The sequence below is a fragment of the Capra hircus genome, chromosome 10 (genome assembly GCF_001704415.2).
Source record: "Capra hircus breed San Clemente chromosome 10, ASM170441v1, whole genome shotgun sequence".
Lineage (NCBI taxonomy): Eukaryota > Metazoa > Chordata > Mammalia > Artiodactyla > Bovidae > Capra > Capra hircus.
In genome coordinates this window covers 65,823,735-65,850,623 of record NC_030817.1, presented here as the reverse complement: position 1 = coordinate 65,850,623, position 26,889 = coordinate 65,823,735, and the positions used below count along the sequence as shown (strand labels likewise).

The window sequence follows — 26,889 nt, the reverse complement described above, 5'->3', positions numbered from 1 at the left end:
GGTCCCAGCTGTGTTGAGTAGCTCACAGAGGGAAAGTGTTGAGGGAGGCAGAGGGCAGACTGGACCCGTCGTGGTGAGAGCAGTGGGAACAGCTCAGCCCCCTTCCTCTACAGCCAGCGATGGGCAAGTCCGCATGATCAGCTGTGGAGCAGACAAGAGCATCTACTTCCGCACTGCGCAAAAGGTGAGGTGACCAGGCGTCCCTGAATGGGGCAGTGGGTTTGGGGAAGAGGGGTGGGGTCACTACCATTCCCCTCCCTGAGGTCACAAGAGGTGAGGGGAAGCAAAAGCAAGGCTCCTGGGGCCTGGTGAGGCATCTGGGCGTGGGCTTTCCACCGCTGCAGTCTGGAGATGGAGTGCAGTTTACGCGGACACACCACGTGGTGCGGAAGACGACCCTCTACGACATGGACGTGGAGCCCAGCTGGAAGTACACAGCCATCGGCTGCCAGGACCGGAATATTCGGTGGGCATCCCTTTCTCAGGCCCGAGGGGGTCAGCTCACGGGTGTCTGTCTTCTTGTCCAGGACTTTGTGCCCCTTGAGCCCACAGAATGAGGACTTTTCCTCACCTAAGAGGTGGTGGCCCTTGATGTTGGGGAGTGGCTTCCAGAGGGAACAGAGCTGGGGGTGAACGCTGGCTGTGCTGCCCACCAAGCGACCATGAGTTCCCGCTCATGTGATGAATGTGTGTCTTCACAGGATCTTTAACATCAGCAGTGGGAAGCAGAAGAAGCTGTTTAAAGGGTCGCAGGGTGAGGACGGCACTCTGATTAAGGTGAGGGCTCAGTGGGATGGATGCCGGGCCAGAGAATGGGGCCACAGAGGGTGCTGGGTGGAGAGGGCCCGGGGCTTTCTGGCCCCATCCAGCTGTGTGTCCACTCCTCAGGTGCAGACGGACCCCTCAGGGATCTATATCGCTACCAGCTGCTCCGACAAGAACCTCTCCATTTTTGACTTTTCCTCAGGCGAGTGCGTGGCTACCATGTTTGGCCACTCAGGTGAGTGTAGCCCTGCTTCTCTTCTCCTGGAACCTTCGTGTTTCTCCCTAGCCTTTTCTGGGTCCCAGCAGAGCTGTCTGTCCCTCCCCTCCAGCCAACCCCCGACCTCCACTGTTGAGAAGACATCTGGCTGGGACTTTGGGCTGGGGGCTCATCGACCATATTTCTTCTTCACAGAGATTGTCACTGGCATGAAGTTTAGTAATGACTGCAAACATCTCATCTCTGTATCAGGGGACAGGTGAGCAGAAGCCAGCTTCCCTGTGATTCTTCCTGTGTCAGTCCCCTCTGTCCCCATCAGTGATGTCTTGGGAAGTAGGGCTGGACGGGCCCGGCACTGGAGGGTGGCTCTGGTCTCCTTGCCAGCCCAGGGAGGTGCTGCCCCCCGCAGTCCCCCCGCCCCTCACCCCGCTCTGTGGCTCCACCCCAGCTGCATATTTGTGTGGCGCCTGAGCTCAGAGATGACCATCAGCATGAGGCAGCGTCTGGCCGAGCTGCGCCAGCGCCAGCGTGGGGGCAAGCAGCAAGGATCGTCCTCTCCCCAGAGGGCCGCTGGACCCAACCGGTGAGATCAGAGTGTGGGTGTGGATGCCGGTGGGTGGGCCTCCAGGCTGCTCCTCCTCCTCGCCATGGACCTGCCATTCAGCAGCTCTGTGTCTCCCCATACCTGTTCCTTACTTGAAGAGCCACCCCGCTGACCTCTCCACCCACCGAGTCTCCTCTCCCCGTCACCTTGCTTGTCTTGGATGCAGGCACGAGGCCCCCTCGATGCTGTCTCCTGGACCAGCTCTCTCCTCAGACAGCGACAAGGAGGGAGAAGACGAGGGCACGGAGGAGGAGGAGCTCCCAGCGCTGCCCGTCCTTGCCAGGGGTGCCACGAAAGAGCCAGGTCTGTGCGAGCCTGCGGTGGGCCAGACAGGCACCAGCTGGGTGGGGACTGGATGCATCCTCAGGGGGACTGAGGGGTGAGAGCAGGGGGTTGAGGCTTTGAAGGGTGTGGGCTGGTAGGGGCTGGCGCTTCAGAGTGAGTGGGCGGGAGACATGCTCTCTGACTGCCTGTCTCTGTCCAGCCTCAGTGCCCAGCCCAGCCCTGCCCCGGAGCCTGTCCCACTGGGAGATGAGTCGGGTGAGTCACCATTGTTAAAATGTTCTTCCAAGGTTTCAAGGGGTGCAGGATGGTGGAAGCAGGGCTCTCTACACCTGGCGAGGCATCTGGGCATCGGATCTGCCCAGGTGCCCGCCCCCTGTGTTCAAGGAAGCCCCGGGGGTGGTTCCAGGTGAGGGGTGAAGCCCAGGTGAGGCCAGGGGAGATGGCCTATGAGGGTCAGCCACTCTAGGGGCAGCACTCCACTTGTTCAGCCACCTGGGGCCCTGGGAGCAAATGTGAGCAAAGAACCAGTGGAGGTGGGGAGTAGAAAAGGGTCAGAGCTGAACAGTTAGAAGGAAATTTCAAGAAAGTCAAAGGGCCAAAGAATGAAATCTGGAGAAACTTTAGTACTAAAGAAGGTTAGGAGATAAGCTCAGAACTTCCAGAATAGTTAGGGGGCAAAGGCCTTAAGAGGACCAGTAACTGAATGGTGACTTCCGGGTGACCAGGAGGAGGAGAGAGGCTTTCAGAGGCAGCTCAGCCCTCCGTTGTTCCATGTAAGGATTTTAAGCATCAGCGCCTTTCACTGTCAGCAGCAGCTTCATGGGATGAAGGTGGTGTGGGGTCTGGCGCCTTCTGACCAGGCCCTGGGCCTCAAGCCTGGACTCTTGGTTTGTCCTTGGTGCTGTGTATGGACCCGGGGCTGTCCTCGGAGCGGGGGCCTTTTAGAGACTGCCAGGTCGGAGGTGTCCATGACACCGGTGAAGACTGAGATTGGAAGGTCCTCTAGGACAGCACGCGGAGTGAAGCTGAGAGCATGAACTCTGGAGCCAGGCTGCCTGAGCTGGTACCTGCAGGCAGATTGCCTGTGGAACTTGGACCAGTTCCCGAAGCCCTGTATGCTTCACTTTCCCTTCAGTACCTGCCTCCCAAGGTGGTTGTGAGAATTACATGAGCTCATACATGTAAAGTGCCCGGCACACACTAGGTGGCGCATGAGTGTCTGCTGACACTATCGTGTGGCTTACTGTTACTCCTCTCCCACCCCCGCCAGGCACAGGAGACGGAGGAGTTCCTGGATCCAGCCCCTGCCACCAACCAAGGACCCAGAAGAAGAGGGCGCTGGGCTCAGCCCGGCGTGGAGCTGAGTGTTCGCTCTATGCTGGACCTGAGGCAGCTGGAGACACTGGCCCCAGGTCCTCGGGGTCCTCACCAGGACTCTCTGGCCATGACCCCTTCAGGTCCTGGGAAGCACAGTTCCCAGGCCCCTGCGACGTCAAGCGTGAGCAAGGTGAGCCCGCTTTCTCCCAGCAGCCTCGAGATCTCCAGGCTGGCTCAGCCAGCCTTGGGCCGACAGCAGTGCCTGAGCACTCATCCCGCGGTGGGTCCTCTGCCCCCATAGGGCATGGGTAACCTGACCTGCAGAGTCAGGGGGGCTGGTGAGGCTGTGTCTCACTTTTCCCCTTGGGTGGAAAAGCAAGGGGTCACCTTTGTCCTGGGTGGGGTTCCCTGGAGGGCTCATGATATGAAGTAGTGGCTGGAGGTTGGCAGCCCAGAGTGCTAATGTGGTTCTTCCAGAGGCTCAAGAACACTGGTTGGAACCCAGCCTGGCTCTTTGGTGTCTGTTCTCAGAGTCGGAGTTTCCCCCAGAGTTGGTGTCCACCGAATCCTTGCTCCCCTGCACCTCCTCTTCAAGACCCTTGCTCACATCAGCAACCCCAGTGATGCCACTCTGTGTGTTTCCAGAATGAAAAGCTCCCCCGGCCTCAGGCTTCCCAACCCTGTTCCTGCCCCCACATCATCAGATTGTTGTCCCAAGAGGAAGGGGTCTTTGCCCAAGATCTGGAGCCTGCACCCATAGAAGATGGTATTGTCTACCCGGAGCCGGGTGACAGCCCCACCCTGGATACCAGGCAAGGGTCCCACAGACTTCTGGGGCCATGCATACCCCACTCTTACGTCTTTTCCTTCCCAGTGTGCTGTACTTGGGTGGGGGGCTGGCTCCAGGCAATCGGCTTGCCCACCACTGCACGCCTGCCTCATCTCCAGTCCTGCTCATGGGGCAGGAGGAAGGCAGGAGTCCATGGCGCTGCTGCTCACCACTGCTCACCGCCTCTTCCTTCCCCTGTTGGCCTCTCTGGCAGTGAGTTCCAGGTGCAGGCACCAAGCCGAGGGACCCTGGGAAGAGTGTATGCAGATGGCAGGGGCTCAGAGAAGCATAGCCCTGATAGTGCGTGCTCTGTGGACTTCAGCAGCAGCCGCCTTTCCAGCCCTGAGCACCCCAATGAAGGTGAGGCTGCATCCCCAGGGAGGGCCAGGAGCACAGTGGGAGTGGAGGCTCCGGCGACAGATGGGTGCAGCGTGATGCTTCTCTCCCCCTCCTCCACATCCAGACTCTGAGAGCACGGAGCCCCTGAGTGTGGATGGCATTTCCTCAGACCTTGAAGAGCCAGCCGAGGGTGATGAGGAAGAAGAGGAAGATGAGGGGGGCACTGGCCCCTATGAGGTGCAGGAGGGCAGCCCCCATACCCCAGACCAGGAGCAGTTTCTGAAACAGCACTTTGAGACTCTGGCCAACGGGGCTGCTCCAGGTGTGGTCAGATTGGTCATTGCAATCCTCCCTTCTTTCCTCCTTGCCCAGCAGAGAGGGAGGGTCCAAAGGCAGGCCATGCCCACGGTGGCCTTCTAGGGGAGGGAGAGTCTGGAGCCAGAGCTGGCTTCAAGTTGTGGTTTCTGTCACCCTGGCAGGGGGCCCAGTCCGGGTACCAGAGCGGACAGAGTCTCGGAGCATCTCTTCACGATTCCTGTTGCAAGTGCAGAGCCCCTCACTCAGGTACTCTCCCACACAGCCCAAGCTTTCCTGACCTTGCAGTGCTCCCAGTAGGGCCTATCCTGCCCCGGGGCAGCCTGAGCCCTCTCCTCTCCAAGGCTCAGTCTTCCTTGCCCAGCAGCACTGCGCCCTCCAGCTTTGTCCTGGCTGATTTGGTGCCCGCTCTTCTCTATCAGCGCCCCTCAGTGCGCTGTCTTGTTCAGGGAGCAGCTCTGAGCCTTCTCTGGGCCTTCTTCCACATTTCCTCCCTAGGGAACCATCCCCATCTTCCTCAAGCCTGGCAGTGACGTCGAGACTGGCCCAGGGGCTGCAGGTTTCTGGTGAGCAGCCAAGAGGCAGTGGTGCCAGTCCTCCAGGAGCACCCCCAGAGGCTGAGCCTTCCCCTGGAAACCCTGTGCTGTTGCCGCGACGCCGTCTTAGCCCGGACAATGGCTGGTCCCCCAAGAGAGTGGCTGCAGCCGGCCCCACAGGTGGACTCCAGAAAGCCCAGTCGGTGCAGAGTCTGGTACCACAGGGTGAGGCACCCAGGGGGCTCAGCTTCAGGGGTGGGGTGTTTGGAGCACATGGGCATGCTCGAGGAAGGTGGCCTCATGGAGCCCTGATGTGTCACTGGGCTTGCAAGTCAGTGTCCGTTAGTGGGTGTGTAAGGGTGCAGCAGCTCCTAGGGAGCTGAGCCTTAGCACCTGGGACGTCTTCCTCACCCCCTGACCCGTGTGCGTCTCTGTCTCCTCTACAGATGAGGTCCCTCCACCAGGCCTGTTGCTCTCACAGGAGGTGGAAGCCCAGGGGTGCCTGCACTCCTTGCCCACAGCTAATCGCCGTCTGTCTCGGCCCCACTCGTACCAGAGCCCCACCACCAGTTCCATGGCCAAGATTGCCCGCAGCATCTCTGTTGGGGAAAACCTGGGTCTGGCTGCTGAACATCAAGCTCCTGCCCCCGTCCGCATCTCACCACTCAACAAGCTGGCCCTGCCCAGCCGGGCTCACTTGGTCCTGGATATCCCAAAGCCACTGCCTGATCGTCCCACCTTGGCCACCTTCTCACCTGCTACCAAGGGCCAGGCCCCTGGTGAGGCAGAACAGCTCAGCTGCCTAGCGGGGCTAGGAAAGGCTCACAGTACAGCTGAGAGGCGGGCCTGTTCAGGGGCGGGTGCCACTCCCAAGCCTAGGACAGAGTGCCAGGCTCAGCCTGGGCCCAACAGCCCCCGTGCCCAGCAACTGCCGGCCAGCAGCCTCCTCCGAGGCCCTGTGAACTTGCAGCCCCCACCCCTTGAGAAGACTCCCAGCCCTGTGGAATGTGCCAGGCCAGGGGCAACCCTGAGCCGGGACTCAGGTGTGCACCGCTCCCCAGCTCTCATCTCCCGCCCCATCCTCTCTCTCCCGTCTTGTCGGCCGCTCTCTGGCTCCATCTCATTTCTGTGGGTCCAGCCTCTGGTGTTTCTCGTCCTGTCTGCTCCTGTTTCGGTCTGTAAGTCACACCCCTGATGGTGAGACACTCTGGCTAACCTTTATGGGCTCTCTATGACCCACTTCCCCTTCATTGCCCTCTAGCCCCTGGGGCTGGAGCTGGCCCTCTCCTCTGGACCGTGTTTCCTGTGTGGTATTGGGAGAGTGTCGAGAAGGAAGGAGGCCAGAGGAAGGGACTCAGGGCCTGTGGTGCTGGACAGGGTTGGGGGTTGGGTTGGGGTAGGCCTCTCTTGCTCTGAGTGGCCCCTGGGTGGGCAGTCTGGAAAGGACAACTCTTCTGGGCCTGGCTGAGCTGTGTCTGTCCCTTCCAGAGCCAGCAGTGAGCCTGGAGCAGTGCGAGCAGCTTGTGGCTGAGCTCCAGGGCAGTGTGCGCCAGGCCGTGCAGCTCTACCACTTGGTATGTGTTGGGCACCCCCCTCCCCCTCTCCCCATCTGCCCAGCAGGAAGACAGAGCACGTCAGGGGTGCTGGTTGAGTGTCTAGCACACAGTGCTAAGGCTCTTCCACTGGCGAGTGGGGGGATCAGTTATGAACTCTGAGGAGGCGAGGGGGTTAGGAACCAGGCCAGGCCTTTTGAACTTGAGTACGTATCAGTCATTTCTGGCTAACAGCTGGAGGAGACATCCTCAGACAGGAGGGGACGGTGTAGAGAGCTCTCATGTTCTAGTTTGCTTAGGACCATCCAGCTTATGCCTGTTGTCCAGGTATAATTATTAATAGTATCCCTTTTCATATTCAGAAATGATTTGGCCACTCTGAACATAGGGGACAGTCCCACAGGGGCTGAGATTTGAAAGAGGAATTGCTAACAAGATGTAGATGGTGCCACATCTGATGGTTATCCCCAGGGTCTGCCTCTATCCCCTAGCCTCTGATCATACTTGCTGATCTTGGCATGCGGAACTCCTGGCCACACCCAGCAGGGCATGCAGTCCCTTCTTGGGAGCAGGCTAGACCCGGTCGGGGCCCCTCCCCTTTCTGCATCCGTTGACAATCCCCTCCACTGTTCCTCCAACTCACTTCAGGGGTCCTGTTGCAGGTGGCCAGCTGTAAGACACCCTCGGTGGAACAAAGTCGCATCACCCAGCTCCTCAGAAACACCTTCTCTTCAGTGCGGCAGGAGCTGGAGGCCCTGGCCGGGGCAGTGATGGCCAGCCCGGGCGGGAGCCCTGGGGCTGTGGGGGCCGAGCAGACACAGGCCCTGCTGGAGCAATACTCAGAGCTGCTGCTTCGAGCTGTGGAGCGGCGCATGGAACGCAGACTCTGAGTTCCAGAAGCCTGTCCCCAGTGAATGCTCCCCCCATTCCAAACTGCATCTCTCCTCCACTCACCAAAACCTGCAAGGATGCTTGGAGTGGAGAGCAGGGATCCATGCTCAGTGGGGCCATGGCTTTTGCAGCTGTTCCTCACGGGACCCCTGTATTTATTAATTTATTTCCCTGACTGTTGCCTCACTCTCTTGGAACTCCTGCCTCTACAGCCATCTGGTGGCTCACGCAGGGGCAGATCTTGGTCTTTGTCATCTTGGTGCTGTGAGGAGTCAGAGGGCAGCCTGCCCCACCTGGGGCAAGTCCGGAAAGGCCTGCCCTCCCTTCTTAGAAGCCATTTGAAATTACTGCAGGGATCAGCTCCCTGGGGTGGAGCACACACAGGGTATCCAGGAGGGTAGAGGTGAGAGGTGATCTGGTGTCCTTGCCCTCTGGCCAACAGCGGAACTTCACCTCTACCTCCATGCCCCCTCCCACACCAGCTTACTCCCCTGATTGCCAGAGTGGGGGTTGTCTGTTTTTCCCACTTGCTGGCAGTTCAGAAAGGCAGAGCCCTCTGGCCCTCTGGAGCCCTCCCAGCCATCAGGAAGCTTGAGTTGGTGTCAAGGCCTGAGCCCCCACATTCCACTCCCATTCCCCCCTCCAGGGGGGCCCTAGCATTGTCTCTTCCTGTGCCCCCTTTCTCTCCTGGCCAGAACTTGTGGAGCCAGCTGTGGGATGTTGCTGCAGGACAGTAAAGCCCTCTGCTGGGCAAACATCAAGCCCTGGCCTCCTTTCCTCAGCCCTTTGGCCTTCCCTGTTCTTCAGCCCTGGTCCCCAACAGGCTGCTGAAGCTGAGGCCACCTTCTCCCTTCAGCCTGAGTGATGCTCAGTCAGAAGCCTGTGTTGGAACTTCCCTCGTAGTTTACAGGGCGCCGGCCCACCTTCTAAGGACCTTGGCCACAGAAGAAACCTACACAAAGGCACACACACACACACACTGTGCTGGCTGCTGTGTGCCTGCTTTCCTTTCAGATCCCACACGCACACACCACACACACACCACACACACACACACACTGTGCTGGCTGACGTGTGCCTGCTTTCCTTTCACATCACACACACACACACACACATACACACACACACTGTGCTGGCTGATGTGTGTCTGCTTTCCTTTCACATCCTGCCCCTGGCTTCGTCACTCTGGCTCTTACCAAGAATATGAAGAGGGATGAACACACTAAGCCTGGATTCTGGATTCTTGGTTTTCACAGTCTAGCTGATGTGTAATGGCCCAGAGTATCTGTTTTGGGTAGAAGGAGCCTCCTCAAGGGGAGTGCTGGGCACCAGGTGTGTTGGAGGCTGGAGAGAGGGAGGCCCATGGGGCTGCAGCAGGGGCCAAGAGACACGAAATGTGGTAGGCGGGCCAGGTAAGTGGTAGAGGTGAGGGGACAGAGTTAGGAGGGTAGTGTTAGGGGTGAGGGGAAGGAGCCAGGGTACAATGGGCAAGTAGAGTAGGACCAAGTACAGAAGCAGCTGTGGAAGAGTTGGGGTGAAGAATGTGTCTCTAGGCCCTGCTGCTTCCTCTGCCTCAGGTAAGTCAGGGCAGCTCTGCTACAGCTCCAGCCTGGAAAGCTGTGTCCCTGTGGGCTCTGCTGGTGTTGTGGGTGGAGGCTTGAAGTTGGATTCTCAAGGGTGCCCAGCTCTGCTTGCATTAGTCACCTGACCCCTATTTCACCCTCACTCTTCTCTACTACCACCACCTGCATGGCCAAGCTGCCAAGAAATCCTGGCCGAGGAACTCTCAGAGCTGAGTGTGGACCCCAAGAGGCCACAGCTGCCCTCGTTATAGTCAGAAATCCGCTCCCCATGTACCCCTGACCAGCACAGCAGCTGCAGTCTACTGCAAGTGGGGCTCAGGCCTGGCCCTCTGGGCTGGGTTCCTGGCCACCCTCAGCCAGTCTATCCCTCACGAGGACGGAGCGACACTCCTGCTGAGGTTTGTGGGAAGGTGGCCACCCTTTTGATTACCAACCCCCACCCCCGCCCAGCGTGGGAAGATGTTGTGGTCGGCGCCCGTCCCCTTCTGCATGTCTGAAGCCACCGGCAACTGCCGCCCCCTTTCAGATCTGCCCTGACCCAGTTTTGAAAGCCCCTTATTTATAACTTTTATACTTTGCCCAGGCCATGGCGCTTCCCCCACATCCCCAGGTCTCACAGGGCAGAGGCTGTTTTTTAACATGTCCGTTTGTATTGATGTATGAACTCGTTAATAAACACAATCATTTGCTAACTCTGGGTTGTCAGCGAGTGGGGCGGGCAACAGAATCTGTGGTGGCGTGGGGGTGGGGCAGTTGGCGGCTGCGACTGCAGCCACGGGGCGGGGGTGACGACGAGGCGGCCTCGGGGACGCAGCCCGAACTCAGGCGTGAGGCCGCAGGGGAGGGCGGGGCCTTAGGGCCGGGGCGGAGTCTTGAGGAGGGAGGGGCGGGGCCTCGGGGCGGCGGCGGCGGCAGCGGCGGCGTCATGGCGGAGGCGGCTTTGGACGCTGTGCGGAGGGAGTTACGAGAATTCCCGGCTGCGGCAAGGGGTGAGTGGGCTGGCTTGTTGACTGCCAAGCAACCTCAAGACGCGGGAGTGGCCTTGGGCTTGCCGGGAACCGGGTTCCAGAGCCGGGTGCGCCCTGGTCCTTCCTGGGCCGCTGATACCAGGGTGCACCCTGTTTCTTGTCTGCAAGGAGCTTGGAACCTCGTGCACATGGATGGCCCCTGTAATCAATCTTCCGCAACCCCGACCCCTTAGCCCCCTGGGTGGGTCCTCCTCTCCCCTCCTCCCGTGTTCCCACACCTTCGTGGCTCCCTGGGGTGACTCTTCACCTATTCCCAAGGCCCGGCCTAGTCTTGATTCTGGCGCTTGTTCTGTTTCCCACCGTCAGCCCGCACCGAGTAACTGGGGCTCTCTGTTGTCTTTTCCACCCTTCTCTGTTTTGAAGTCTTTAAAGTTTCTTCCTCTGGATCGCTTCCTTCAGGATTAGACGCCTCCAAGCCAGGAGCGCTGCAGAATTTCAGGATGATTGGAGGCGGCTGTACTAGAGATCCCCTGCTTGGTTTTTATTTTTTCCCTCTCATTCTCTCCCTTTTCTCTTTATATTTTTAAGCAATGTCTTATCACTGAATAGTAACATGGGCACGTTGTTTAAAAACCAGCAGACTTATGTAAAGTAAATGTCCTTCATTCCCATTCTAGGTTGCTTCCTTCCAGCAGTACTCTTATTAATATCCACACACACACCTATGACTGGATATCTCCCTTTTTATACAAATGGTACCTTGTTAAGCACACTCTTCTGGTTCCCTAAATCTTCTAGGTCCATCTAAGTCTTCTTAGTCTTTTCCACATCTGTGTACTAATGCTGTAATTTGCTTAATTAACCCCCTATTGGTAGGCATTTAGGTTATTTTCAACCTATTGTTTTTAATACAGCATTCAATACTTTGAGTATTTAACAAATATTTAGTAAGCACTGCAATGTGCCAGACTCTGTTCAGTATGTTTAGGATACATCACTAAAACAGATCTCTGCCCTCAGAGCTTACATTTTAGGTGAGGAGACAGTTACCTGTAGGCACACTAGATGAATAAATCATAAAGTAGGGAAAAAATGGGCTAGAAGATAAGTAGCTTGGGGTAAAAAAGTAAAGCACAGTGAGGAGACTCGATGTGGCAGTGGGCCAGGTTACACTTTGAAATGAGAAGGTCAGGGTGGGTCTTTGACAAGGTGACATTTGAGCACTGGTTTGAAGAAGGAGGGGACCGGGTGCGCGAGCAGACCTCTGAGAGAAGAGAATTCTAGGCAAAGGCATGCGGGTCAGATGCTGTAAGGTGGGAGTGTGCCAGATGTGTCCAAGGATCAGTGAAGGAGGCCGGTGTGGCTGGAGCAGAGTCTTTGTGCACATGTATGTTTTTGTTGGTTAAGTTCCTAGCAGAAGAATTGTCAGACCAAAGGAATTGTTTGGGTCCTTTATGAAATTCTCCCTTTGAAGCCTCAGGAGGGAATAGTGGCCATTCTTTAAAGGAACTCTAAATGGTGAAAAGTAAAACTGAAATAATTGCAGGAAATACAAAGGGTTAAAAAAAAAGCAGTTTCCACATAATATAAGAGTTCTAGTGAGAATAATAGGGAGATTTATTGGGACTTCGCTGGTGGTCCAGTGGTTAATAAGACTCTGGCTCCCAGTGCAGCGGGCATGAGTTCAGTCCCTGGCTGGGAAATAGAATCCCTCGTGCCACATGGCATGGCTGAAAAATAAATAACACAGTGGTTATGTAAATCAGCCATACTTCAGAACAGAATAGGGAGATTTATTGAGCCCCACAAGGTGACTGCTTGGATGGGCTGGCATGACTGGGGAGACCATTGCCAGATTCCTCCCTCTTTTCCCGTATCTGCCTGGCATGTTCCATCTTGCTTTTTGAGCCAGTGGAGTAAGCACACTTCCCTTTCAGGTTTTCCTGGGTCCCCCAGAGTCTTCCCACTCAGTTTCTATTTTTGATCTAACGCCATTTCACTTTCCAGCTGTTTGCAAGGCCCAGATGACCGGTGTGGAGAGGCGGTCGTGAGAGCGACCATGAGCCCAGAGGTGAAAATGAGTGCAGTGGCTATTGGGAGAGCGTGTCGTAACCGCCCACTGGGGACGAACATTCAGGCTAGACCGCAGGGATGAAAATAACAGCGAAGCCTCACACTCTGTGTAAAAGCCAGGAGGAAGGCATTCCTGTGTGAGCAGCAAAAACAAAGTTGGGCACCCCCTGAGTAGAGTGTGTGCTGAGGGGCAGGGCCCAGACGGAAGGAAGCCAGACTGGAAGAGTAGGTTGGGGCTCATCACAGAGCACTTTGAATATGTGCCAAGGCCGACTGTGTTTCGTCAGGAGCAGTGGTTAGCCATCAAAGGACTTTTTACTAGGGTGTGACGAGATTGTATTTTAGGAAGATGACAGGGGCCTGGATGAAGGATTTTTTTGAGAAGGAGTGGAATTCAGCCCACGAAACCAGTTAGTTCACTGCAGCAATCATCCAGCCGGAAGATGTTGGAGACTTACATTCAACCATTAAGCAGATATTTACTGAGCACCTACTGTGAGCCAGGTACTATTCCAGGTACTGGGGATACATCAGTGAATAAGACAAGCATCCATGTCCTCATGGAGCAAACATTCTAGCAAGAAAAACTGATAAATAATTGGGATAAGTAAAATATATAGTGTGTAAGGTGGTGATAGATGATAGAAAAAAAAACAAAACAAAACAGGGGCATAAGGATATTGAGGGCAGGTTACAATTTTGAAAATAGTGGCCAGGGAGGAAAGCCTCATCAAAGTGACCTTTGAGGACCCAAATGAGCTAACTTTGTGGATGCCAGCAGAGGAAAGGGGTATGTGATGTGGCTTGAGACACATAGGTAGTAGAATCAATGGCAGGTAGAGATGATCAATAGGATGCCCGGAGTGAGGGAGATGGAAGAGTCAGAAGAGGTTTTTGTTAAGAGTGACGGAGGGCCGTTACTGATCCCCGCGCAGGTGGCGCGCCGCAGTCTGCCCACAGGCACACGGCAGTCTTGGGTGTCTGAGGTTGGTGATGCTGTTCGGTAAGACAGAGCAGACAGTTCAGCCCTTACTTTTCCTCCGATGGTTTCATGCAGCAGCTTGTCTCCCCAGTTAGGTTGTAAGCTTCTTGAGATGGTGCTCAGGTCATCCCTTAATACCTCCATGATGCCACGGCAAGGACAGAGCACATTTTGAGTGCTTCCCAGAGATCCTTGGCCCACTCATAGCAGCACTGGCCTTGGAGCCTCAGCTCTACTCACTTTGGAGCTCCAGTGCTGCCCTCCATGGCTGCCTTTCCTAATGGGTGCCAGGAAGTTGGCTACTCCAGGGTGGGAAGGCCAGGGGTCCCCTGGGCAGGGCCGGACATGGCCCCGTGGAGCATTTGGGTTGGGCCTTGTGGACATCCTGGTGTGTTTATGGGTGTTTCACACTTTCTTCCTTAAACTTCCCTCCTCATTCTTCTATTCCTGGCTGTCCAGGGTCCCTTGGTCACTGTTAGGCCTTGCTCGGTGACACAGAAGCCTGCTGGAGTGGGCATCTCTTACGCGGGCAGTGGGGTAGCCACTGGGTACTGTTGGTGTCAGCCCCTCCCCCAACTCTCTCTCTCTCAGAGCTCAGCGTGCCTCTTGCTGTTCCCCACCTGGACGAGCCCCCCAGTCCCCTCCACTTCTACCGGGACTGGGTCTGCCCCAACAGGCCCTGCATCATCCGAAACGCCCTGCAGCACTGGCCAGCCCTCCGGAAGTGGTCCCTCCCGTATCTCAGGTGGGGGCTGCCCTGGGCAGGGTGTGGGCGGTGCTTTGGGGCCTCCAGGGCTGAGCTGAATGTTCCTTCCTCCAGAGCCACTGTGGGCTCCACAGAGGTGAGTGTGGCAGTGACCCCAGATGGCTACGCGGATGCCGTGCGGGGGGACCGCTTTGTGATGCCTGCTGAGCGCCGCCTGCCCCTGAGCCATGTGCTGGACGTGCTGGAGGGCCGAGCCCAGCACCCTGGGGTTCTCTACGTGCAGAAGCAGTGCTCCAACCTGCCCACCGAGCTGCCCCAGCTGCTGCCTGATGTGGAGCCCCATGTGCCCTGGGCCTCTGAGGCGCTGGGTGAGTGGAGGCAGGGCCGCAGTGGGGAGGAGACGGGAGGGTGGGAGCAGCCTCCTTCCTGTTTCTCTCCCCTTGGTGATGGCAGACCACATTCTCGGCCCCACAGATCCCTAGGCCTTGACTTCATTTTGATGAACCACTGAAGATTGCTGCTCTTCCACCTGCCCCAGGGGACAGAGGTCCCTTGCCATGCTTGCCCACCTCTGCCTCTTCTTCCTGTTCTTCCCCTGGGACCCCACTGCCCCCTTCCCAACATCACCGCTGGTGACTCCCAGCCTGGCCTCTCCTAACTCGCGCTCTGTCCTCTGACCCACAGGGAAGATGCCTGATGCTGTGAACTTCTGGCTGGGAGAGGCAGCTGCAGTGACATCGTGTAGGCGTCAGGAGTGCAGAGCAGGGGAGGAGGTTGTGGGGAGGAAGGTGAGGTGCAGAGTGGAAGGCTGACCTTGGATGGAAATTGGACTGCCTGATCTTTAAAATTTCTTCTGGGGTTCTGGGGCTCAGATCCATCAGAGGGCCTTCCCTGACAGCTCCAGGTGGGTGGAGATGCCCACGGCATTGGACCTGGGGGACACTGCCTCTTCTAGGTCCCTAGAAAGCGCTGAAGGCCAGCTGAGTCAGGGTGGGCTCACAAGAAGCCTGTTTGTGTGAATTTCCCTCTTGGTGAAGATGAGCCCAGGGCCTGGCGAGGGTCTAGTCCCTGGCAGGCAGAGATTGGAGATGCCCAAAGGCCTGCCAGGCTCCCTTCATGGCATCCTCTTGAGCCTGCTATGATTCCGTGTGCTCTTCTGCCACATCACAAGCTTTCTTGGGGTGCAGGGCCCCGAGCGCAGTCATCTCTGCCCTCCTGTGGCCCGCTCCTCATAACCCTGTCTGCTGGGCCCTCTGTGTTGGCAGTGCATAAGGACCATTATGAGAACCTCTACTGTGTGGTCTCGGGAGAGAAGCACTTCCTGCTGCATCCACCCAGTGACCGGCCCTTCATCCCCTATGGTAGGGGATACAGCCTGGGAGGGGCCGGGGAGCCCTGTGGTGGAGGGAGGGCAGTGGGGAGCCCCAGGCGGGCGGGGGACACCCCGGCCCCCGTGCCCCTGCACTCGGAACACGAGGGAGTGGGGGTCACACCCCGGGCCTTTTGAGGATCCTCAGACTTTCTCCCTCTGGTTTCAGAACTGTACACACAGGCAACCTATCAGCTAACCGAAGAGGGCTCATTCAAGACGGTGGATGAAGAGGCCACGGAGAAGGTGTCTGCCTTGTTCCTGGGCCCCGGGAGAGGGGAGGCAAGGAGCCTGGACTCTGAGGAACAGGCACCGAAGAGATGGGGAGGTGGCGCTTTGCTGAAGAATTCCTCCTTCTGGGCTTCCCAGTGCTGAGCAGGGCAGGGCCCAGGGCATTTACCTCCAGGGACAGAGTTTGGAGCCGGGGGGCTTTGGCCTGCTCCCTGGAGTCTGCCGTGTCCCCAGGTGCCGTGGATCCCCCTGGACCCTCTGGCTCCAGATCTGGCCCGGTACCCCAGTTACTGCCAGGCCCAGGCGCTTCGCTGCACAGTGCAGGCGGGTGAGATTCTCTACCTGCCGGCCCTGTGGTTCCACCATGTCCAACAGTCCCATGGCTGCATTGCTGGTAAGGGGCGGCCCAGGTCACTGCGGGTGGGTGGGGAAGTGGGGAATCTAAGTCAGAAGGGGGACCCTTGTGCTCTGGTTTCTGTTTCCCCTACAGTGAATTTCTGGTACGACATGGAATATGACCTCAAGTACAGTTACTTCCAGCTGCTTGACTCCCTCACTAAGGTCTCGGGCCTCAACTGACCGAGCCCTGGTGAATATCACCAAGAACTACCCGTGGAAAAGGCCACACCTCTCCCAGGCTGGTCAGCTCTAGAGGCAGCCTGGAGCCAGAGGTGCTGGCTGTCAGCCAGGTCGGGCTTAGGGTCAGCTCCAGAGGCTTGGGAGGCGGCCTGGAGGATCAGGAGGTGCCGGGCAGGTCTGGGTGTGAGCTCCCAGGAAGCTGGCACCCAGGTGAGGCAGCATCCTGTTCTGGAAGAGGAGGGGACTTGGGCGCTGCCTCACCTCTCATCAGCGCCATGACCCATGACCTTGTGCCACTTACTGCCTCACAACAGTGGTGTCCTGTCTGTAAAACGGAGATAATGATGGTTTCTACCTCACGGGGTGCTGGGAGTGCTATCTGTGAGCCTGGCACAGAGGAAGTGTTCAATAAAAGGCATTGATGACTCAAGTGTGCTGAGAGTCTCTTGCCGTTGCCTTCCATGGTCTGCTGAGGGCTGGAAGGTACAGGTGAACATTTTGGAGTGATGGTAGTTGCCGTGAGGGCTGGGTCTAGGCTGGGGCCTGTGGACGAGACCCCTCTGTCCACCACAGCCGTCACAGCCTCTCTGGGGCATTCATGCAGACCCCAGCCTTGCTGTAACAGTGGCATGGAGCTCATGGGCTCAGAGCCTGCAAAGCTCTTCCTAGCTTCACTCTGGACCTATTCTCCTCCAGCTCTAGGGCAGCTGGTGGGCTCTGGGGTCCTGGGGGTCACCGTTGTTTCTCTCACAACAAGAACATTTTATGTTTTGGCTGCCCAGTATGTAGGATCCTGGTTCCGTGACCAGGAATGACCGTGTGACCCTGCAGTGGAAGCATGGAGTCTCAACCGCTGGACCACCAGGGAAGTCCCTGGCATGCAGCTTTGAAGGGCTTGTTTCATAGAACAAGCCACAGCTCTGCCTGGTTATGCTGGGGCCCGGGGCGCTCAGATCGACCAGCACTCCTTTCAAGACCAGGTGGTTCTGTCACACCGGCTCCAGGAGGGTGGGAAAAGGCCTGTGACGGGGGACACGGCTCAGGTCTGCCGCTGCCCTGGGGCTTGCTCCCCACTTTCCAGACCTTAGCAGTCCCTCCTGCACCCTACCCCACCTCCAGCCTCCTGCTCAGCCTCTGACAGCTCTCCAGGGCCTCTCGTCATGGTCCAGGCAGGGAGGGTAGGGCTGAGGCAAGGCCCAGATGGCGCTGGCTGGAGAGAATGGGTGTTCAGGTGTGTTGAGCCCCCATCAGGAGGGCACCAGTGGCTCTGTGTAGGTTTAAGGTATCTCATTTCCTGGGCAGGTGGCTGGTTCAGGAGTGGGCGTGGGGCTTGGGTGGGGCAGAGGTGGCTGGGAGGAACAGGAGGAGCTTGAGGCCCGCTGGGACATCTCTGGCTCTGGGCGATAAAGCTGACAGTCCTCAGCCTTGCAGACACTGCCATTACTCCTTCCTCCTGAGGACTCTGCCTCATGGCTCTGGTAAGACCCAGAGGGCACTGGTTCCTGCAGCCTGGTTAGCGCTGTTTCTTTAGGGAGTGGTAGGCTTCTCCAGGTGTTTGCCGGCCTTGGACCATGGTGGGGAGCAGAAGCCAGGGAAGAGGTCTTGGGATGAAGGATCATTCAGTGTTCTTCCTGCCCTAGAGATGGGCTCCAGGCAGAGCTCCCTGGCATGGTGGATTCAAGCCCTGAGAACTCAGGCTCCCAGCTACCGTCCTGGGGCCCCAGAGGCAGCAGCTGCTCTGGCATTGCTTCTGACTCAGTTGCTTGGAGGTGTGGGGGCCCCAGGGTTGACAGTGATGGATGAGCTTCTCCAGCTCTGCCCCTGGACTCCATCAGGGCCCTTCTGAGGCAGGGCTGAAGGCCAGAGGAAGAATGGATTAGCACAGGGTGTCCAATCCCCAGATCCAGGGTTGTGGGTCTGGATGGAGCCACATGGGGACCATCTTTAGCCTGACCTTGGAGGACCTGGAGGACCAGTCAGCCTTTGGGTGAGCTGATCACTGCTGTACTTAGACCAGTGGAGAGCCCATTTCCAGAACTTCTGGCCAGGAATGGGGAGTATGGGAACGGCTCCATTAGGGGGAACAAGGCCAGGCAGAGGCCCGCCATACCTCTTTCCTTCCCTCCGTAGCCTCCTCACCTCCTCTGCCACCCTGGGGTCCCTGCTACCCAAGATGAGACTCGAGACTGCTTAGTAAAGGGGAGCCGGGGATGTGGGGTAGAAAGAGTAAGGGTACTGAACCGGGAACTGAAGGGAAGTGTGGGGGTTGAGAGCACAAGTCGAGCTAGCCTGGTCTAGTCCTGGCCCTGATCTCAGGCAAGCACTTCTATTTCCTTGTGGGTTTGGTCATAATAAGTAATCCCCACGCACAGAATGGCTGTGTGATTAAATCAAGTTAGGCTGCATCAAGCCCTTGGACTGGAGCCGGTGTGGAGTGTTGTGTAAGTGTTGGCAGGCGTCATCAGAAGATACCGTAGCCACCTTTTGACTCAGGACTCTGGTGGAGGGAGGATGGACCCAGGGCTGGGCAGGGCTTGTCCTTTTGGTTCAAGATTAGGCCTCAAGGTGTCACCCCGCCTCCCTTTTGGGCCCACCACTGGCCGTAAGCCTTTTTCTCTCTCCATCCTCTGCAGGCAAAGGTGCCTGGGACCTGCTTACTCACTATTCGTGTCCTGCAGGCCCATGGCCTGCCCTCCAAGGACCTTGGTGAGTGCTGGGCCTGGGGAGGCAGTGGTTTTGCAACTTCAGAGCCAGCCAGGGCGGTGGGGAGAGACGCAAGTAGGCTGGGTGTGTGTGGGCTCCTTGAGGGTGCAGAGAGGAGGCAGTGGATGGAATGTCGAGGTCAGGCCCCTGCCTCCTGACAAGCCCCGTTCTCTGGGTGTTCTGGGACTGCCAGTGATGGAAGGATGCAAGCTCTGGGCGGCTGGGCTGGGAGGGACTCTTGGCTGTCGCCCTTGCTTCCTCCCCACAGTGACCTCCTCTGACTGCTACGTGACCCTGTGGCTGCCCACGGCCTCCAGCCACCAGCTGCAGACGCGCACAGTCAAGAACTGCAGAAACCCTGTCTGGAATCAGAGCTTTCACTTCCGAATCCATAGCCAGATCAAGGTGGATGGGCGTCAGCCCTGGCCCCGCTCACTGTCCCCCACTGTTGCCTCCCAGCCTCTTGTTCCCTGCCTCACCCCCTCTTCCTGCAGGCCCCTCACTCTATTTCCCTTTCAGAACATTGTGCATCTTAGAGTCTTTGACCAGGACCTTCTGACCACGGATGACCCTGTGTTGTCAGTGCTGTTTGACGTGGGGACCTTGCGGGCTGGGGAGACCCGGCGCAAGAGCTTCTCGCTGAGCCCTCAGGTAAGGCTGTGTGCGGGGCCGTGGAGGGCCTTGGCCCAGGGAGGGGCTGCTTCGGAGGGTTACCAGGTACACGGCTCTCTTCTCCAGTGAGTGATCCAGGAGTCCCAGAGGCTCTGTCAGCCAGGAGCTACTGGGCAGTCTTATCCCTGCCCCTGTCTTGGCCCCTAAGCCAAGGGCAGGGTTCTTGGAGCAGTCCAGGGAGGGTGGACAGTAACTCTCCTCACAGCTGGGACTGTAGCAGCCCAGGTGTCTGGGGGATTTACAGACACACACACACACACTGTCTCTCTCTCTCTCCCCTCACTGTTTCTAACTTGCTTCTTTCTCCCTCCGGGGTGAGGAACGCCTGGAAGTTGAATTTCGGCTGCAAAATCTGTGAGTCGGGCTGTGGGGCTGTTCCCAGGTGGGAGTGACTCCTTCTGGGAAGGACAGAGCCCAGCACGCCCAGAGCTGACACCCCTTCCCTGGGAGGTGTCTGGGGTGGAGGAGGAAAGCCCAGGTCCCTTGGGAGGTGAGAACCTGGGAATGTGGATTCTTGCTGAGGGTCACTGGGGGCTCTTTCCAGGACTGATGATGCTGAGTACCTCTTCAGCAATGGCATCCTAGTGGTGAGTCTAGAACACCCCCCCCACCATCCCACCATACCGTTTGCTTGACCTCCTCCCAGGCCTGAAGCTCAGGCCTACTGCAGGGGTTGGGTGCAGCTGTTGGAGGGCCCTGGGATTTCAGTTCAAGAAGATCCCACCCCAGGCAAATGTTTTGTCACTCAGGGCCAAGGTGAAAAGGTGTCAAGGAACAAGAACCGGAGTCCTGGGAAGGGTGGGGTCTCTACAGGGGAGGGGCTCGAGTCTGAGGGGCTCTCTTTACACTCAGGCCCGGGAGCTCTCCTGCTTGCATGTTCGACTGGAGAAGGCAGGGGACTTTCAGGGTGAGTCCCTGACCTGCTGGGACCCACCGGGCTAGCCCCCCGGCTCTCAGCCTTTGTTGTCCCCTTTCTGAGGGGACCTTGTACTCGTCGCCCCCAACTCTTGGTCAGGAGCAGGGGGCAGGGGATGCATCCCCACTGGGTCTTTTCCCCTCAGTCCTCAGAGGGCTGCAGTGGGGGCCCATCTCCCAGCCTAGCTCTGGACCAGACTGCCATCTCAGTAGGGGGAGGGGCATGCCCCCACCCTCATTCCAGACACCTTAAGTGAGACAGGGGCCTCTGTGGGCTGAAATCACACTCCTAGCCTCTCTGCTCTGGTTCCTGCTTCCAGAGTCGGAGGGCAGAGTTCAGCTTGTGGTTCCTGGGTCCTGTGAGGGTCCACAGGAAGCCTTCGTGGGTGCCGGCTCCTTCCGCTTCCATTGGCCGGCCTGCTGGGAGCAGGAGCTGAGTATTCACCTGCAGGTAGTGCCCGCTTCGGCCTGGGTGCCATCTCTGTGTTCACCCCCAGCTTCTCCCGGCACCCCCGGCAGTCAGGCACGCTGGGAGGTGTGGGGTGACCTCGGCCTCCTCTCCCCTTCCTGCTGCTGCTTGCTCCCTCCTAGGGCAATCGCAATCTGTCTTAGGTCCTCTTCATCCTCCCTGCAGGATGCCCCCCAAGAGCAGCTGAAGGTGCCCCTGAGGGCTCTGCCCTCTGGCCAAGTGGTGCGACTCGTCTTCCCTACGTCCCAGGTACTGGTCACCGGAGGAGGAAAGCCAGGTGCACATTGTGGGCGCAGCCCTTGAAGGCCTGTCCTGCTGTAGCAGCTCCTGTCCTTGGCCCCCGCCCTGGACGAGGGCCAGGCTAGGGGAGAGGGGTCCTCAGGCCTGGCCCCTGTGGAGATGGCTGGGGCCCAAGGGAGCATCGGGCCATCAGAGGATGTGAATGGGGCTGGGGTGAGGGGAGTGAGGTGGCCCAGCTTCATGACTGGAGTGTTCATGGTTTTCAGGAGCCCCTGATGAAAGTGGAGCTGAAAAATGAAGAAGGGTGAGAGGCCACCTGGGCACTGGGGAACGTCACGGGGGACAGGTGCCGGGCACTCAGCCTGGAGGAGAGGACACAGGGAAGCCCCTAGTGGGACGGGCCACTGATAGTTCTCTCAGAGGCTCAGGGGTTTGCTCCCATTGTGGCATGTGCGGTGTGGGAGGTTTGGCAGTTGAAGGCTCTTACTGACTTTTTACTCTCATTCCTGATTCAGCCAGAGGGGTGAGTACCTAGCCTGGTGCCTGGTGCCTGGGAGGCACTTGAGAAATGTTTGGCTGGGAACGCGGATGGAAGGCAGGAGAGTGGTTAGAGGTGCAGAGCAGGCAAGGAAGCCCAGAGAAGGGCAGTCATACCCCTTGGGGGGCAGCTGTGTGGGCGGGCCTCAGCTGAGCTGCAGGAGACGGGCAGAGTCATCCACACTAGCCAGCTGCAGGATGAGAGGCCAGCTCCCACCAGGAAGAGGAGGGAACGTCATTTCTGCCCGCTCTGGAGCCGTTTCTGGGTGGGTGAGGGAGAGGGGCTGAGAGGTCCAAGCAGATTGATGGTGTTGGGTCCCGCCGCTTTCCTGCTCTGTGACTCTGCAGTGCAGCTTCCCCAAGGATGTCCCGACCAGGGTCTGGGGTCGCCTTCTCCCCTCAAACCCACACATCAGCCTTCAGTCAGGACACCAGAGGTGGGGCGAGGGTTGAGGAGAAGAGAGGTGAGAAGGATGGTGGTGAGCTTTTCAGGGCAGGCCCAGCTTCGTTCTCTGATGATCCCAGGAGCTGCTTCATGGTCCCTTCCTTCCCACCAGACCCAGGGAACTGGCTGTGCGGCTGGGCTGCGGGCCCTGTGCTGAGGAGCAGGCCTTCCTGAGCAGGAGGAAGCAGGTGGTAGCCAAGGCCCTGCAGCAGGCCCTGCAGCTGGATGGAGACCTGCGGGAAGAGGAGGTCTGGGGACTGTGTGGGACTAGGGCGGTGTCTTTGGGCCCAGATGCTGGCACTGGTTGTGCCCTAACCAGACCAGCACTGGTGCCAAGCCTGCTCTGCCTCCTGCATTTGATGTTGTCAGGAGCTTGATTGCATCAAATGCAGAGCGTGGCCTGAGCCACCAGGAGCCTGTGAGCTTCCCCACTGGGCTAACCTGCCTTCTCGTTCTTGTTCCTCAGCCTGGCCCAGGTGTTGAGGCTGGGCTTCGGGTGACTGACCAGTGAGATGTACAGCCTCAGGGCCCCCTGCTGGCCTGGGGTCACTCCTAGGGAGATGACCTCTTCCTGAAAGAGGGAGCGGAGTGGCTATGTGGGAGACTTTTGAGGTGACCCTGGGGCTTCAAGAAAGTAATCACCAGACTCCTTAGGGGTTAAGTGTGGAGATGAGGCCTGGAACCTATCCATTTTTTCTGAGTTCTTAAAACCAGACAGGCCTGACCCTTGCAAGCCTGCTTCCAACTAGACCCTCTTCAGGTCTGACTAGAACTGGTCCCGGGAGCCCCTGTTAGATCTTGATGAGGCTGAGCTGTGGGTGAGCTGAGTGGTCCCTTGGATTGCTACCGCCTCTTCCTGTGGCTTGACCTTCCCTCTCCCTAGGGCCTCTTCGAGCCCCATTGTCTTCTCTTCTAGATTCCAGTGGTTGCTGTTATGGCCACTGGTGGTGGTATCCGGGCCATGACCTCACTGTATGGACAGCTGGCTGGCCTAAAGGCACTTGGCCTCTTGGATTGTGTCTCCTACATCACAGGGGCCTCGGGCTCCACCTGGTGAGCTTGAGTGCAGGAGCCTACAGGTGGCTAGCTGGGCTGTGGCAGGAGGGGATAAGGTTCTATTAAACTCCACAGGCCTCTCTGACCCAGTTGGAAAGGTGCTCCAGGGGACTGTGGAAGGTGTCTTTCCGGCTGCTGCCCTAAAATAGAGCCCAAGGCATGCAGTGGGGTTCTGGTGACAATCCCTCCGGCTTTGGCTTTTTCCCAGGGCTTTGGCCAACCTCTACGAGGATCCAGAGTGGTCTCAGAAGGACCTGGCAGGGCCCATCGAGTCACTGAAGACCCAGGTGACCAAGAGCAAGCTGGGTGTGCTAGCCCCCAGGCAGCTACTGCGGTACCAGCAGGAGCTGGCTGAGCGTGCCCGCCTGGGCCACCCGACCTGCTTCACCAATCTGTGGGCCCTCATCAACGAGGCGCTGCTACATGACGAGGTGTGGGCAAGGGCAGAGCAGGGCAGGGTGGGGTGGCCAAAGCCAGGGCACGGTCTGGAGATGGGGAGCAGCTCTGGGCAGTAGGGGCAGGAGAGGCCCCAGGAGACCACGGTGTTAAGTTCTCATTCCCTTCCCCTAGCCTCATGACTACAAGCTCTCAGACCAGCGGGAGGCCCTGAGTCGAGGCCAGAACCCCCTGCCCATTTACTGTGCTCTCAACACCAAGGAACAGAATCTGACCACCTTTGAATTTGGGGGTGAGTAGTGCTGGAGCCGAGACCTGTGCTCTCATAGTCGGCGGAGTGAGAGGCAGCCCAGCCTGTGTGTGAAGGTGGGCGTTACACACGCTCTGCTGGGCCAAGAGCCTGTCATCCCACCAGAGACACTCAGGCTTTGGAAAGGAGGCGGGGCCATGGGTCCTTGCTTGGGGTGCCAGCAACAGAGCTGAGCCTCCTGATCACAAGGCTTCTTGACGCGGGGCCCGTGGTGGGTGTGTGGGGCCTGAGGGTCCTCAGGTTCCAGGCCCCACCGTAAGGGTGTGTGGTTCTTCACAGAGTGGTGTGAGTTCTCCCCCTACGAGGTCGGCTTTCCCAAGTACGGCGCCTTCATCCCCTCCGAGCTCTTCGGCTCTGAGTTCTTCATGGGGCGCCTGACAAAACAGCTTCCTGAGTCCCGTATCTGTTTCCTGGAAGGTGAGGGGGTCTGGGAGAAGCTGGGGACTTGAGGAGAATGGGCCTGGGCAAGATGGTGGGGTCGACTGTCTCAGCTCAGTCGTGTCCTGGCCCTGGATGGGTGGTGGGAAGGGTCAGGTTGTGGTGAGGTGGGGTACTCTCTTCCTCTTGGGTCTCCTGCTCAGGTATCTGGAGCAATCTGTACGCAGCCAACCTCCAGGACAGCCTGTACTGGTCATCTGAGCCCAGCCAGTTCTGGGACCGCTGGGCACAAGCTCGAGCCAGCCTGGGTAGGTGCCTAGGTTCTTTCACCAGGATGGGAGAGGCAGCTTGTGGGGAGCATGGAGGTGACTCTCAAATTTTGTGAGTCCGCAGAGGCTGGAATAAAGGTCTGAGGGTCCCTTTGCCCTTTTTGACTGCAGACAAGGAGCAGGTCCCCCTTCTGAAGATAGAAGAGCCTCCCACGGTGGCCGGCAGCATAGCGGAGGTTTTCACCGACCTTCTGACACGGCGTCCACTTGCCCAGGCCACCCACAATTTCCTACGTGGCTTCTCCTTCCACAAGGACTATTTCCAGCATCCTCACTTTTCTGCCTGGAAAGGTCCCTGCTCTCCCAAATCTTCCCATGGCCATCTGAGCCTTGGGTTCCTGATCAGACATCCACTCTCTCCAGTCCCTTGGCCCCACGCCCTCTGAGCTCAGCTCTCTGGGTTACTTGGAGTGAGAGCCACTCTTCCTCTCCTTATGCTGGGGTCAGGGCCCGTCTGTGAGACCTCAGGAGTTGAGGCTCTGCTTTGGCAGCAGAGAGCAGGAGCCAGAGGGACAAGCCTCCTCCTGGCAGCAACATTAGGCTAGATGGGCTGGTGCCCTCAGCACCAGTGACAGCTGTTCCCCACCCGATCTCCCAACCTTTCCAGCTACCAAACTGGACGGCCTCCCCAACGAGCTGACACCTGCAGAGCCCTACCTTTGCTTGCTGGATGTTGGGTACCTTGTCAATACCAGCTGCCCACCCCTCCTGCCGCCCACACGGGATGTGGACCTCATCCTGTCGCTAGATTACAATCTCCATGGAGCCTTCCAGGTGGGCTGTGGGCAGGGTTGGGAGGTGGGGCAACCCTGGCTGTGGGCAGGGTTGGGAGGTGGGGCAACCCTAAGCCTGACCTCAGGTGGTCTGACATCCTGACTCCAGTTTCTGGGCCAGCTTCCCTTTGTGACTGCAACACCACATGAATGAAAGGCTGTGAATTCTATGAACTCTCCCCCAGGGGAACTTACTCTGCTCAGGAAGTTGGAGTGATGGGCAAGCTGGCGAGATTTCAAAATGTATTTCCTATTTGGGTCTCCTTTGCTGTGTCTGCACCCCTGTTGGGTCCTGGATCTTTGAGACTCTTTGTTTAGAGTTTCTATGTGGGTACCAGGAAGTATTTTTACCTCCCAGTGGCAGAACCTGGGTGTTAGCAGCCCAGCTTCATTGAACCCAAAGGAGCTGCTGCAGAAGGGCTGCCTGGTTTACAGCACTGATCTCTGGCCTGTTGGGTCCAATAGTGTTTGACTTGGTGTCTTAGCAGACCTCCACTTATTGATCAGTCCAGTGTGGAGGACACTGGGAGCCCATGGGGCCCTCCTGCTGAGCCCACTTCTGCCCACCCTGCAGCAGCTGCAGCTTCTGGGTCGGTTCTGCCAGGAGCAGGGCATCCCATTCCCGCCCATCTCGCCCAGCCCCGAGGAGCAGTGCCAGCCCCAAGAGTGCCACCTTTTCTCGGACCCCGCCCGCCCTGACACCCCTGCCGTGCTGCACTTCCCTCTGGTCAATGCCTCCTTCAGGGACCACTCTGCCCCCGGTGAGCCACAACCTCCCTCCTCTGTGTCTCCCCCCAGGTGACCCCCAAACCCATCCTCCACCCCCAGCAGGCATCCCCCATGGCCGGGCTGCACTCTCCCCACAGGGGTCCGACGGACAGCCGAGGAGCAGGCGGCTGGGGAAGTGAACCTGTCTGAATCCGACTCCCCCTACCACTACTCGAAGGTGACCTACAGCCTGGAGGACGTGGATAAGCTGCTCCACCTGACGCAGTACAACATTTGCAACAACCAGGAGCGGCTGCTGGAGGCCCTGCGTGATGCCATGCAGAGGCGGAGGCAGCGCACGCAGCGCCGGCCCGAGTGATGGGCGGGATGGGGCCGCGTCCAGCCCCATGGCCCCCGACTCTCCTTGAGGCTCACTTCTTGGCCGCCTTGCTGCTCTGGTTGAGTTGGGGTGATCACCAGCTTCTGGAACCTCTAGCGGTTTGGACGGCCCAGTTGTGGTCTCCAGCCCTCCGAGGGGCTCCCCAGGGTGCACTGCCTGGCACTATCCAGACATTGAATCCACTGGCACCCCTGCTGTGGGCACCCTGGGGTAGGTGGAGGATTTTAAATGGGGGCTGTGGCCTGGTCTCCAGGATGTGGCCAGAGATTCAGAGGTTCTGGGCAGTGTGGGCCATATTTGTATAGGCACACAGAGCCCCATGACCTGGTGTGTCCTTTTGCTTCCTTGCTACCTTGAGTAGCTAGCTGTACAGGGTGAAATAGAGTACTTTATGTATCACAGAGATGCATACAAAT

General features: G+C 58.2%; 2 protein-coding genes across 12 annotated transcripts in view; both read left to right on the top strand.

Moving 5' to 3' along the window:
* The window catches only part of MAPKBP1 (mitogen-activated protein kinase binding protein 1), a 51,408-nt gene extending 41,482 nt beyond the window's left edge, over nucleotides 1-9,926 (top strand). For 2 of the 3 annotated variants that reach the window (XM_018054418.1, XM_018054417.1), the window contains 17 exons: nucleotides 114-184; nucleotides 345-466; nucleotides 702-777; nucleotides 889-1,000; nucleotides 1,178-1,241; nucleotides 1,431-1,565; nucleotides 1,753-1,889; nucleotides 2,071-2,126; nucleotides 3,142-3,378; nucleotides 3,834-4,000; nucleotides 4,232-4,377; nucleotides 4,481-4,678; nucleotides 4,836-4,920; nucleotides 5,170-5,432; nucleotides 5,654-6,250; nucleotides 6,696-6,781; nucleotides 7,423-9,926. In XM_018054418.1, coding sequence (XP_017909907.1) covers nucleotides 114-184; nucleotides 345-466; nucleotides 702-777; nucleotides 889-1,000; nucleotides 1,178-1,241; nucleotides 1,431-1,565; nucleotides 1,753-1,889; nucleotides 2,071-2,126; nucleotides 3,142-3,378; nucleotides 3,834-4,000; nucleotides 4,232-4,377; nucleotides 4,481-4,678; nucleotides 4,836-4,920; nucleotides 5,170-5,432; nucleotides 5,654-6,250; nucleotides 6,696-6,781; nucleotides 7,423-7,650 — 2,780 coding nt within the window. In that variant the 3' untranslated portion in view covers nucleotides 7,651-9,926. Of the gene's footprint in view, nucleotides 1-113; nucleotides 185-344; nucleotides 467-701; nucleotides 778-888; nucleotides 1,001-1,177; nucleotides 1,242-1,430; nucleotides 1,566-1,752; nucleotides 1,890-2,070; nucleotides 2,127-3,141; nucleotides 3,379-3,833; nucleotides 4,001-4,231; nucleotides 4,378-4,480; nucleotides 4,679-4,835; nucleotides 4,921-5,169; nucleotides 5,433-5,653; nucleotides 6,251-6,695; nucleotides 6,782-7,408 lie in introns of all 3 variants that reach the window. The other variant, XM_018054419.1, reaches the window with a different exon arrangement.
* On the top strand, nucleotides 10,120-26,876 carry LOC102175216 (jmjC domain-containing protein 7). 9 transcript variants are annotated; one of them, XM_018054411.1, is made up of 25 exons: nucleotides 10,126-10,223; nucleotides 13,849-14,002; nucleotides 14,078-14,331; nucleotides 14,648-14,704; nucleotides 15,229-15,324; nucleotides 15,502-15,578; nucleotides 18,776-18,848; nucleotides 19,114-19,250; nucleotides 19,365-19,496; nucleotides 19,831-19,871; nucleotides 20,062-20,104; nucleotides 20,370-20,424; nucleotides 20,753-20,883; nucleotides 21,067-21,150; nucleotides 21,408-21,445; nucleotides 22,236-22,371; nucleotides 23,040-23,176; nucleotides 23,388-23,610; nucleotides 23,750-23,867; nucleotides 24,165-24,302; nucleotides 24,467-24,571; nucleotides 24,704-24,883; nucleotides 25,200-25,366; nucleotides 25,940-26,126; nucleotides 26,232-26,876. In XM_018054411.1, the coding sequence occupies exons 1-25, from the start codon at nucleotides 10,160-10,162 to the stop codon at nucleotides 26,450-26,452; spliced, it is 3,048 nt and encodes a 1,015-aa protein (XP_017909900.1). In that variant the 5' UTR covers nucleotides 10,126-10,159; the 3' UTR covers nucleotides 26,453-26,876. The 9 variants fall into 9 exon arrangements, 7 of the variants coding, with proteins under 7 accessions (XP_017909899.1, XP_017909900.1, XP_017909897.1 ...); XM_018054408.1 differs by lacking the exons at nucleotides 10,126-10,223; nucleotides 13,849-14,002; nucleotides 14,078-14,331; ... (1 more) ...; nucleotides 15,229-15,324; nucleotides 15,502-15,578 and adding exons at nucleotides 15,842-15,957; nucleotides 16,054-16,152; XM_018054406.1 differs by lacking the exons at nucleotides 10,126-10,223; nucleotides 13,849-14,002; nucleotides 14,078-14,331; ... (1 more) ...; nucleotides 15,229-15,324; nucleotides 15,502-15,578 and adding exons at nucleotides 15,842-15,957; nucleotides 16,054-16,152 and having other exon boundaries at nucleotides 19,114-19,496; nucleotides 19,837-19,871.